This window comes from Plectropomus leopardus, chromosome 11, assembly GCF_026936395.1.
Source record: "Plectropomus leopardus strain MGB_pleo_1.0 chromosome 11, ASM2693639v1, whole genome shotgun sequence".
NCBI classification, from domain to species: domain Eukaryota; kingdom Metazoa; phylum Chordata; class Actinopteri; order Perciformes; family Serranidae; genus Plectropomus; species Plectropomus leopardus.
The window spans coordinates 6,114,300-6,127,069 of NC_142186.1; the positions used below are offsets into that span (position 1 = coordinate 6,114,300).

A 12,770-nucleotide genomic window follows, 5' to 3' on the forward strand; every position below is an offset into this window, starting at 1 on the left:
TCCCCTACAGACTACAACCATGCTTCTCAGGGGGGGCCTCCTATCTCATTATTCCTCCTTTTTCTTGTTTTCTTTCCCTACTCCAACCATCATTACCTTGATAAATTATTGACTTTACCAGAAAAATTAAACTATATAAATAACTCCACAGTGAAAATATTATCCCCTTCTGAAAAGTGTGCAGCAGCCAATAAAAACCTGCCTGACTTCCATCAGGCTACTTGGGCTTGGATAAAAGTTATGTATGACTGTGTAGTTCTGCCTGAAATCCTCTCATCAGTTCTCTCTGTCTTTTAAATATGTGTCTATAAATGTATATATTAGTTTCTCTCTGCCGTTTCTTTCTTCAAAACATATTAATAAATGTCTTCCCAGAAGATATGTCTCTCAAACATGAAATCTGGACTTTCTCTCTTGTTCTCAACCTTTTTGCTGATGCACCACGGTTGATATCACAGAGAAATCATCAGTGCTGGAAAGTTTCTGGGAGGCCCACAACCTAGACTACCACCATGTATTGTCTTCTACCTTTAAGATTGACAATATAAACAATACAAATGCTTCCATGTCTCTTTTTCTCTATCAGGTCCTCCCTGTAAACAGCAAACATTATATCAAATCCCATTATCCAGACCACTAGCAGACAGGAACTAAGACAACAGTGCTGGTTCCAACCTTTAAGAAGCTCAGCCAGGTTACGGGATAGGTTTCTCAGCAGAAGAAGTATGTTCTCAGAGCGCCAACGGCTAATTTTAGGCTTGAAAAGAAAAGCCAGTGAGATCATTACTCTGGTAGATGTTAGAGAACAATGAGAAGCTCGGGAGGCTCTCCATCAGAGACACAGAGCTGCTGCCAATAAGAACATTCATTAGGGACAAATAAAGAAAATACTTAGAGGCTAGTTTTATGTGAACCAATTTGTGGCGTAATTGTGCGGGCAGACAGAAATCGACCTCAAACGAAGGAGGAACGACTTGTTTTCAAAGTCGCTGTTCCGCGGCCATTCTTGTAAAGCCTAATCACACAAAAACAACTGTTAGCACCTCTGATGATGTTCCTAAGCAACCCTCAAACAAATCCTTGACACAAGTTACATTTTTTTGTCTTGTGTTGATTTTTTAAAAAAATAAGTCAAAAACACCAGCCTCTCATGTATGCACCAGGATATTTAGTCGGACCATATATTTTGACTAGAAAAGCTGACCAGAAGTATTTGCTATCCTAAAAGCCAACCGAAGCCACACAATTATGAAAAAGGGAAATTTTGAAAAAAACAATTTTCAGCACAAAAAACAACCTTGCTGAAATTTTTTTTACAGTGCACAGAGTATATGCCATAATAAAAAACAAACCGATTCAGAGCGAAACATGATTCCTTATGTGATGGAGATCCAATCTTAATTGCAGACGTGTCTTTACTAACATGAAAATATCTAGAATATCTTTTACCCTGTGCAGTGGTCAAAGTCAAAGTCTCATCCACCGGAACTGGCTTCAGTCCAATTCAGCCAGTGCTGGTTCTGTAAGTCAGTGGTGTTTTGTAACATGTACTGTGTATATTTAACATGTGCAATGACCAAAACCAGAGAGGAAGAGAGAGTGAAATATCTTGTTGCCAAATGGAGTTGAGTGGATGTGGGCTCTGAGATCCGAGCTGGGCAGCCCCACAGCTCCAGTATGATATCACCTTGCCCTCAGTGCTTTCTTGGGAAATGATCTGCAGTGAACTGGTTCTGTGTGTCTCTGTACATTTGCCTACACATTAACAGGCACCTTACAAGAGCCTGAAGGAAAGTCCCCCTTGATTACTACGAAACTGTAGCTAGGCTGAATGTGGTAACAAAACAACATAACACTCTCTTTACATCATAAAAGTGCCAGGCATGCGTTCAAATGGCCAATTGGAAGCAGGGACATCTAGCGAGTGCAATTGTTCTGAGGAGGCTTTGAACTGCTAAAAGCTCTGAAAATGATTTTCTTCCAGTGGATTATGATTTATTCTGTAATTCCCTGAGGTGATTTCTGTGGGGAAATCAATAGCTCCAGTGGAAAACTATGATAATCAATAGGCACAGAAAAAGACTGCTCTGGCCAATTTATAATCAGGCGGAACAAAACACCGCTCTATATCAATATTCCATAGATCCAGCACATCGGGTCATTTAATCTTATAATAGTATTTCAAACAACCACACTCTGGACATGAAAACTGTTAACTTATATTTTTGAATTGACCACTTTAATGCATGGTTGGAGCGCGCACGGCGGGCTTCAGAGAGTCTCAGGGGGGCCAGGGGCCAGAACAGTACGTATCCTGGAGCAGAAAATCTCATTGTAGTGGACCCAGGGAGGAATCAGATGAAACAGTACACTGCCGTTGATACAGTTTCTACAGGAAGATGAATTTTGTTGTTTTTTGAGTGCACTCCAATATGGCACTTTCAGCAGTACTGAGGAAGTTTGGACTACAATTGCTGTTCAATTGTTGCAGCATGAAAGGAAGAAAAAACTTAATTTGTAAGACATGAATGGGGGTCAGAAGCAAAACATTTTTAGCCACTGAAAAAAAAAATCAAAATTAGTTTAAGTGTACGCTATACTGAAATGAAAACTCTGGGCATAGTTTTTTTGTTCTCCCCATGTCAACATGGGTTTTCTGCAGGTTCTCCAGCTTCCTCACACAGTCCAAAGACATGCAGGTAGGCATGGGACGATATGAAAGTTTCATGTCATGAAAATAATAGCGATTTATGATATTATCCCGATAATAATCAAACATGCTTATAAGTCTTAAAATGTAGCTTAAATATGCCTGACTTTACATTGCATTTTGTTAAAAAAAACATTTAGTTTTATTGCATCACAGATAGGACACATATCATTTTTTTAGTGGTACGTTCTTTGTAGTGAAAAACTACAATAAAAGGGAAAAAATATGACAGTGCTTAATTAGGATTTTGAAATTGCTGCATATGTAACCTGTTTTGTCAGTCTCTTTTATTGTTGGTCACTCAGCTGTCCTTTTAAGATTCTGCTTTTAGCAAGCCACAATTATCCTAATAATGGAAATTCATCACAATCTACTTATTGTGCATGTTTTTTTTTTATCATATTACACGACTGAATCAAATATTGTGTCATCCCTACATGCAGGTTAGGTTAATTGGCTGCAAGTGTGAATGTGAGTGTGAATAGTCTGTCTCTGTGTGTCTGCCCTGTGATAGTCTGGCGACCTGTCCAGGTTGCACCCCGCCTCTTGTGCACTGTCACGAATGAAAGAATATGTTGACAATACTTTTAATGCTTTACATCATCGTCAGACAGCTATTTTCTGGGGGGAAACTGAAGGCGCGCAAGTGCTGCCTGTCGACTGCTGTCTGAATTTGGTAGTTAGTTTGTGTTATTGTGTGTGTTTGGTGTTTAAACGAGTTAGTTTGCATTCACCAAAGTCACACAATAACACAAATGAACTAACGAATTGAGGCAGCTGTGGAACAGTAGATCCTGTATTCAGTGAGCTACAATTATTGTCTTAATAAATGGAGTCCGGTGGCTTTGACCAGAGCACAAATGGGAAACTGAAGCCGTTAACAGCTTCCTGTCATAAACACCTATCTGCGTCAAAGAAAAGCAGTTAAAATATTTCTTATATTTCCATGATAGTGCTCCTGCCTGCTTCTCCAACCTAGGGAGGGGACAAGTACAGCCCCACTTAAAAGATACAAACTGTCCCTTTAAAGTAAATTGATTTGCAACAAAATACCAGTGTTATGGTTCCTATAAGAACGTCATGACGTCTTCTCTTGAAGGTCAGTGGACTAGCAGCACCAGTGGCAGGCCAGTTGGCGGGCTGCCCCTGTTGAGCCTGAGCCAGTCTTATGTGTTTATTCCCCCAGCATCTCTGTGAATGGCAGTTTGAACACGTGTTGATTCCAACTGGCAAACAACCTGCACATCTCTCCTCTGTTTACCTAAATAGATGACTGAAGAGTGAAAAATAAAACGTCTGCTGCAGTGATTACAACCCCCTTAGAGTCCCCTGAGAAATTATATGCCGGCAATAAACACGCAACTAAAAATTGACCTTGTCACATATCTGGACGTTTATTTGAAGTAACGTTAAAACAAGAACATTAGAGGTATTGAGGAAAATGCCAAATGATAATTTAACAAAAAGAAGAAGAGAAAAAAAATGGTGGAAAATGAGCTGGACCATTTCAATTCATTTCTTACAACAACACGGTTTATTTCTCAGGGCAGTTATTAATTTGCCTGAAAACCTTGCTCTGTCACAGCTGATGAGATTAAGGTCCATCAAGACGCTACGGCCATTTCTCAGCTACATTCACATTAGCGTTACCCTTTACTAAATCATTACAGCTTATTGTGTCAACCTAAGCTAAACAGCTGGATCAGATGTCCTGGGGTAAACACGCAGCAATTGCAAATAGATTCTGAAAAATCCATCAGAAATCACTGGCTCTGTCTAAATGGATTTAAGGCTGAAAAGCATCCTGCTGACAAGAAAAAGCAGACGACAGTTTTATGTCCAGCTATCAGTCAACAAAGTATAAACACCGCAGGCAAACATGAAAAACTAATAATTAAGTTGGATTGAAGGGCTGACCCTGGATGGAATTTTTTTTTTATTTTATTTTATTTTTTTACACAGCAGCAGAGGTCCCATCATCTCCCTCCTGCTTAAACATCCAGCTCCTTATTCACAGTGAGCTCCACACATGGTAAAGCAATTAATAAATCATCTTTAGAGAGCCTAATTCCAATGATAACATGTTAGATGTCAGCAGCTCTTCTCATGAGGTTACGGGGGGGGGGGGGTTGGGGGCTTTACAAGAGAAAATCCACCCCAACAACAGAATCCACATATGTTATTCCCATGACCTTGAGCCTTTTAGGGGTCTGGCTCTAACATGTCTCACTTTAGTTCGACTGTGTACAATTATGGGGTTTACATATGTAAATTCCTTTTTGGGGTGGATTTTTACCTGAGCTGCCTCAGCAAATAGCTCTTTCCATAAAAATCTTGGCTAAACAACTCTTGCCCTTAGGGGAGCTAACTATCAGGATGGATCTGTCTACATATCAAGTTTCTGTGTAACAACTATTCACCCTAGAATGGCCAGTCAACCCTGGGGAATATGAAGAATTAACATTTCATTTATCATTCTCCAATTAATCACAGGAACAATGTATTATTAAGAGAAATGAGGTGGAACAGCATTTTAATTTATGAATCTTGAAAAAGTGTATCAAGTATCACTACAATCCAACAACCCAAGAAGAGCTCACATTTTTCATTCATGGCCCAAGACATAAAGTCATCTTCGAATATGGAAAAACTAAATAGTTAATTGCAGGAAGGATGCATTATTATGCAACGCAAGCTAGGTGGACCTGGAGCTCTGGGACAAAGGAAACAAAATACCTGCTGTGCTGCAAGTCTTCTGTGGTGTTGAGCCGTAGTCTTTAAAGATCTTCTGACTGCAGGGAGGCTTATTGTTTCACCATGATTAAAACCACAAGGGCTAAATGCCTCTGCCCTTTTCTTATTCTGATTGCTCGCGGAAACAATTTGTAACTTTTCATTACATCTACTCCTGTAACACCGCAGCAATTTCCAGAGAAGATGCTATTCATTTACTTACAAGCTCTACTCCTACATAGAGTGTTAAAGTCAGGGCACAGAGGGTTGAATTTCAACAAAATACAGCACCAGCACCTAGTTACCAATGTCTTGTTTTCACTTCAAAAGAGAAATATTTGGATAAGAAAGAGCTTGAGTCTGACTCAGTATATGTTTCTACCTAACTAATGCAGTCCAACAATGAGATGCCTTATACAAATAGATCTAACACCAAACACTGCAACAGACACAATTTCAGGCCAGATGTGCTGACCACTTAACATTTCAACAGCCAACACGCTCAGCTAATTCTAAAATCCATTTGTTTTCAGTCATTTACAAACACCTGTATGGTAGACACTAGGGTTGGGAATTGTATATAAAAAAATATGATACCAGTGCCAATACCACTATCCTTAATGTTTGAAAATTTGACACCCATAATGTGAATGGAGCGGCATGTATTATACTGTGAGACTTAATTAATAGCCCACGTTTTTATCTGCTTCAATCACTGAGCTTGGTCGGCATATTTTTGTATATGGAATGGGCATTTTAAATTCTTTCACAAAGAACTCTTGCTCAGCAAAGATGTGAAAAACCTTCATAAAAATAAAGCTATTAGGTTATCTAATTATATACTAATTATGAATCATTCATTTGATCTAGCTCCGACAGACTGAGCATCTACACTAACCTCATTATACACTGAGAGAGAGAGATAAAGAGACAGAGAGCATCACGACACTCGTCTTATGGCACACGATTTACAGCCATCTCTCTTTGTCTTATTAAAACATTATTGTCAACTAGGATGATTTTCTATGAAAACCTGTTTTAGTTTTTTTAATTGGAGGACCCTTATGGACTAGAGGAATATAAATAATCTAGGAATGGACACATTCAGACTTTATTACAGCTTTAAAGTTAGGATGTTTTATTTAATTTATCTATAAGGACAACAGACATTAATCAACATTTCTGTAAATGTGCCAGTGTTAGTCAACTGTAGTCCTTTGGCACAATATTTTGAAACCTGTACAAAGATATCATATTTTTTTGTGTCTCTTGTTTACCATGCGATCAAATCTAAATGAATTATACTTGGTGCTCATGGTCTCAGTAAAATTCACTGAATGATTGAATTTTGGAGAATCTATCCGAACTAACAATGTGCAGCATGTCCATACTGACAAAAGTTTAAACATTTATATTTGTATGCACAATCTAAGCAGCTAACTACTGTTGGCTCCAGAGGGCAGCTGAGGACTTACAGGCTTCAAGAGTTTTTTTTACATCTGAATAATTTTTATAAAGGTGAATTGCTTTGCAGCATCATTAGCAACCAGACCTTAGGTTTTAATGACCTGCACTTATTTGTCAAAACATGTAGTCACACCCACATAGTAAAAGCAACCCTGCATTTCAATGGGGTTCAGCTTTTAATTGAAGTTTTACATAAAAAATTTGAATGTTTTAGTTGCATCTTGGCAAACTAAACTAATAATTCTTTCAAAAAACAAAAGACAGTGCTGGATTATTTTGGTCCAATTCACACCGATACTCAGCCCTCACAGACACTGACAAAAATGCAGGCATTCTCAGCATGACTGAGAAAGAAAAATGTGAAAAACTTAACTGAAAGACAAACAGACTGCTACTCAGACAGAAAAACAAGAGGAGCCGTCACAGAGATAAACAGCTAGTGGACAGGAGGCCAGGCACATTGATAGCCAGTGTACTCCAATTGGTTGAGTGTGGCTGACAAGTTACAGCCTGATTTAGCTTTGTGTGCAGCGTTGGAGCCAAGGTGACTGTTTACTGACGACCCCTAATGAGAGAATATACTGTTGAGATGTGAGTAAGCTAAGATGCTGCAGTATGGAAAAGCCATTAGTGCAAAGTTTGAATGAAACTGGGAAGAGAGAGAAAACTGGGAGAAAAAAGGCGACATGACCTTTCAGCTGTGAGCTTTAAAAGCAAGCAAGGAAAGAACCCTAATGGCCTTTTTTTAGACTGCGAAATGTCAAAGGAGCATTTTTCCTATCAAAACACTTGACATGAGGGGGACGTCATAGACATGCAATGTTATTTACAGCTACAGGATGACTTCACCCAAAACAGGGATTCATCACTCCTGCTGGGAACCCATTTCCCAGGGACTTAAAAAAAGAAGAAAAAAAAGACAAACAACCACTTGCTTATTTCCCCTGACTCTACACTATGATGCTTTGGCAGAGAAAGCTTCAACCGTTAAAGTGTTTAGAGGACCTGGAGCCTAAACACTGTGAGAGTCAAACAGTAGAGGCTGGAAAGCCTTTTTACGTGTTTATTTATTTACTCGTTTTTTAAACTCTGAGGCGAGCCAAGATGTTCCATTGGATCACATTAATTAAATATCTATAGGGGAACACGAGAGAGAAGAGGTGGGCTAATAGGTTCATAAATAGACCACGAGTATTAAATGAAAACCATTTCTGCAGTCAGTAAGGCTCTGTGTTGTGTCATGAACAGCTCCTTAACAGACTGACTGCTCCAGCCATCCTCCCAGATATATATATATATATATATATATCTATACACATATACAGTATATACATTTGTACTGTACAATACGTGTGTCCTTGTTCGTGTTGCAGGTAGTTTTTTTATGACTGTAGATTCCTCACAGTGATAAAATATACCATTATTGCGAGGTCTTTCTGCAGTACATTTTGATGAATTGTCAGTAACTAAATACTTCCCTTACCTGTCCTGCCACCATTAATAATAAACTAAAAGCTTAAGATTATTACTGTTGTGCTTTGCAGTGTGTACACTAAAGCAAGCGGGTACATCTGTGACTGCGAGGTCCGGAACAAGGTCTATCCCTCAACCCCGTCCTCCTCGCCTGTGTATCTCCAAACTGTCCATCTTCTTTCAAAGGGGGCAAAATTTCCTACTTATATGGAAAAATTTTGGAGAGGATCTTTGAAAGGGCCACATCAATGCTAAATAAGTGTGTGAGAGTGTCTGTGTGTAGCATGCACAGGTGTGTACATGTACAGTGTAAATGTGCCTGCTTGTATGTATGTGTCTGCATGTATGTGTGCTGATATATACATGTATTCGGTGGATTTGTGTGTGTGCGTGTGTGCGCACTGAACGTGTTTGTCCTGAACAGGGGGGTCCCAGAAAGCGGAAAACTGGCGTTGAGGAAGGCTCAGCACAGCCAAGCCACTCATCTATTCTGGGCATCCAGAGCCCACAGTAATACTACCAGAGGAGGAAAACAGAGGAGGACATGCCTGGATATGTGGTGTCCTCTGAGAAACGGGTTCACTCAGGTGTCAGCAGGCTGTAGTGTGTTATGTAACAACATAGTAACGTGATTTCATTGCATAGAAACAAAGTTAAATACAGTAAATTGTTGTTATTCCACTACTGAAAGACCATATCCTTAAACATAGAAACAGTGATAGTTATTGCCAATATCAAGGGATGAGTAAATGTCATTGCAGTTTTCATTTGGACATTAATCTTTGCACAAAACTCATCTGAAAATAAACACTGAGAGAAGATAGTTTACAACCCTGTTCCCTTTACGTGTCTAAACCTCTCGGCTGCATGGAAGTTAATGTTACGTCACTGTGTGAGGTGCTGTGTCACCGTAATATCTTCAATATTATACCTGTGGCTTAGGGTTGGTAAACTTACCTGTCACTGTCTTAGTTTTGATCGGGCTGCTGGCATAGTCTGAGGCCTGGTTGGAGGGCTGTTTGGCCAGTGGTGTGCTGCCTACAGACACCTCGTCCTCTCTCCTCTTGGCCATGGCAACTGAACCAGGAGTCTGAAATAACATCACAGCATGACAGAGCACATATGAGGCCACAGGAAAGGAAATATTGTGTTTTATTTTAACATTACAGCATTTCCTCTGAATATGCATATGAGCTCAACTTTTATTGAAAAACTTGAAAATGAAAAATAAAAAAGAGATTGACAGCAGGAGCAGAATGAGCCATTTCCACTGAATATGTCTTCTGAAAAAGCACATATTATCAGGAGTCACAGCACAAATTATCAGAACATTTTTCTGTGTGGTAAAATCACCGTTCTGTGTTAATAAGGTCTTGACCCCCTGACAGCTTTTGATAGCTTTAAACATTTGGGTAAATCAGTAGACACAATGTATAACGCAAAGCAAGACAGAAAAGGAGGCTGAGAGAGAAAAGAAAAATGCAGTGGAACACAACAGAGGCCTCCAAGACCAACAAGGACTAGTGACAGCTCCCTGTTGTTTTTGAGCAGTCTCCCATGCTGCTGGCAAGCCAAATACACACACGCACGCACGCACGCACGCACGCACGCACGCACGCACGCACGCACGCACGCACGCACGCACACACACACACACACACACACAAAAACACAAAAACACACGCACACACTGTGGCTGGCTGGCAGAGAGATGGCTGAAAGACAGAAGAGTGGAAGGTTGGTCTGAAATAAGGAAACCCCATTAGCATCAGCCAGCGGCAGCACTACGCTATGATGCAGCTGCACGAGGCTGCAGGCCAACCACGTACTGCAGCCTGTGTAAACACACGCACACACACTGATGCAGTTGTTTTTCAATGACTGGGTCGGGACCCAAAGGCTGGTTGTGGTAAGATTAAAAATGGGCCCCCAAATTACATTAGTATTTGAAACTACTGACTGAGGTATGACGCCAAATCCCTCTAAGGTTTTTGCAACTTAACATAGGGTGAATGAAATACTGTAGGCCAGTAGGTTAGTTGCCCAAAGTCACGTTTGACTCGAAAATCATATTCAGGTCTGTTAAAGATCTGCTTGGAGGCTGCTCAAAAGACTTCCAAATACACCTATTGCATACACAAATACTGTATTGTAGTCTTAAACAACAAATGCAAATGTCGAAGAAAAAAAAACCCAACTCAAAGCTGTACTGATTTACAGAGTACACATTACACTAGAATAACATATGACCATGGAGGCAGTTTTTGCAAGCAGAGACTACAATCCATAGTAACGTTTATGTTAGGCAGTGAACTCTAGTAATTATTACGGGAGGAAATGAGGAAGTTGGATGAAGAAGTATAAGGACGACTAAGTCAGCTTAGGGCAGGCGAGAGGTTCAAACAAGGGGCGCTGAATGGGGTGAACTCCAGCCCAAGTAGTAGAGTGCACATTCCACATAGGCTGTAGCCCATGTTCGATTGCTACATGTCATCCTTCTCTTGCTCCTGCCTTTCCAGTCTATCTATTTGTCTTTCTGTTTATAGTTGTCATATCAAAAAATGAACCATAATAAATGCCAAAAAAACATTCATCCAGGAAACTGTGGTTTGTTTTCCATGTGAAACCAAAAGTCAAGGTGATGAATTATGCTAACAATATATCATAGTATGTTCTAGTATGTTGTCACGTGACATATATGAACATGTTGCATGGCGTATGGAGTTTTGCTGTCAAAACCTCACCATATAGTTTTGGTGCAACTGCTGCAGTTTCAATATGTTAATCACGTGTTTAAAACTGCAACTATTAATGGTCAGATACAAGCTATTCTGTCATCCACTGGTGGGGGCAGCTGACCTATGTAGTTGTATGAGATGGAGGAATTGTTGAAAATTTTGTATAGACAAGCCATATGAGTGCTTTGTAAGTTCAAATGTTCAAGAAAAATGCTAAATGGTTAAAAAAATAAGTTATATAATTCAGTTTGTACATTTCATGGAAAATATGTGCTCGGCTAAATTTTAATACTCGATGCTAAAAGCAGGTACCTTACCCAATGACCATCGCTCATTCCTGGTGGATGACATAGTATGAGCTAACTCCTTCTACCACACACACTGAGTAGTGGTGGAAACAGCCAAGGCAAATGCATGTTTGGTTCTCAAACTCCTTTTTTCCTCTTATTCCCTTTCTCTTCATTACCCGCTTCCTTAACCATCTCCCTCTACTTTTCTGATTTGTGGCCTGTGAGTTTGGGTTTCCTGCTCACTCTAGTAGTTTCAGTTGACTTTGAATTCATCCTTCCTCTGCTTTCTCTGCACCTTCTTAATGCTGCCTGTACTCTCCCCTTTCCTGTTGTCTCCTCTCTCCATTTCTGTTGTTTTCCCAAATGGTCCCTCTCACCTCTTTCCGCATCTATCCTCTGCTCTCTCTACCATGTCCCCATATGCCTCCAATCTCCATTGTCGGTGACTCTGCTTCATCTTCATACTATCACTTGTGTTCTAAACTTTTTTTGCGTTTTTTATAATTTAATTTTGTTCTGTGCTACAGTACCAAATCCCTCCTCATTCCTTTCTTCTTATCACACATGTCCTTGTCCCTGTGTCCATCCATCCTACATCCTTTCTCATTATTTCCTGCCATCCTGACCCTACCAGTCAATATCCTCTCCTCTGTCCTTCACAGGCTGCTATGTGGCCTTCAGTTGAAGGCCTTGTCTAAACTCACCAGGCCTTGACAGCCAGCAGAGGTAGAAACACACATGAACACAAATACACTAATCATACGTTTTGCTGCAGCATGTCCACACACACACAGCAGCCAGTGCTGTGTATCCTTCACACTGGCTGCACTTCAACTCATAACATCTGTTTACCCCGGTACAGCAATAACCTCCAGAGTTAGGAGTTGGTGCAATTAACTCCCTCTCTCTTTGCCTGTCACAAACACATACATGCTGACAGCCCTTCCAAACTGCAGGAGGCATGAAACAGAGCAAATTGTTGAAAAAAAAAAAACATTTAAAGTATTACAATATGATACTTTCATGTACTATATATATATTTATGTGCCTTTATGGGGTGAACCTGTGCTATATCCCAGGCAATCAAAATGAGCATGTCTGCATGTGTGTATGTGTGTTTGAGTGTGTGTAGTGTGGGCACAGAGCATTCAATGTCCATAACCATCACCATGACCCCTGTCAAATAAATAGAGAGAGAGTGGATGGAAGACAGGGAGCAGAGCACATGGAAAAAGGTAGCTGGGAATGAGAGGGAGGGAGGGAGACATTTACATTCCCTTCAGGCTCTTATCCGGAGCAGCTTAGAATGGAAGCAACACTAGTATATGCTGAAGGTACAAATTACATATACAAGTTAAA

The 12,770-nt window shown here is 40.1% G+C and overlaps 1 protein-coding gene across 4 annotated transcripts in view; it reads right to left on the reverse strand.

Moving 5' to 3' along the window:
• vps13b (vacuolar protein sorting 13 homolog B) overlaps nt 1-12,770 on the reverse strand; it is a 392,967-nt gene that overhangs the window by 243,833 nt on the left and 136,364 nt on the right. For all 4 annotated transcript variants that reach the window (XM_042490601.2, XM_042490600.2, XM_042490605.2 and 1 more), the window contains exon 21: nt 9,341-9,473. In XM_042490601.2, coding sequence (XP_042346535.2) covers nt 9,341-9,473 — 133 coding nt within the window. The remainder of the gene's footprint in view (nt 1-9,340; nt 9,474-12,770) is intronic.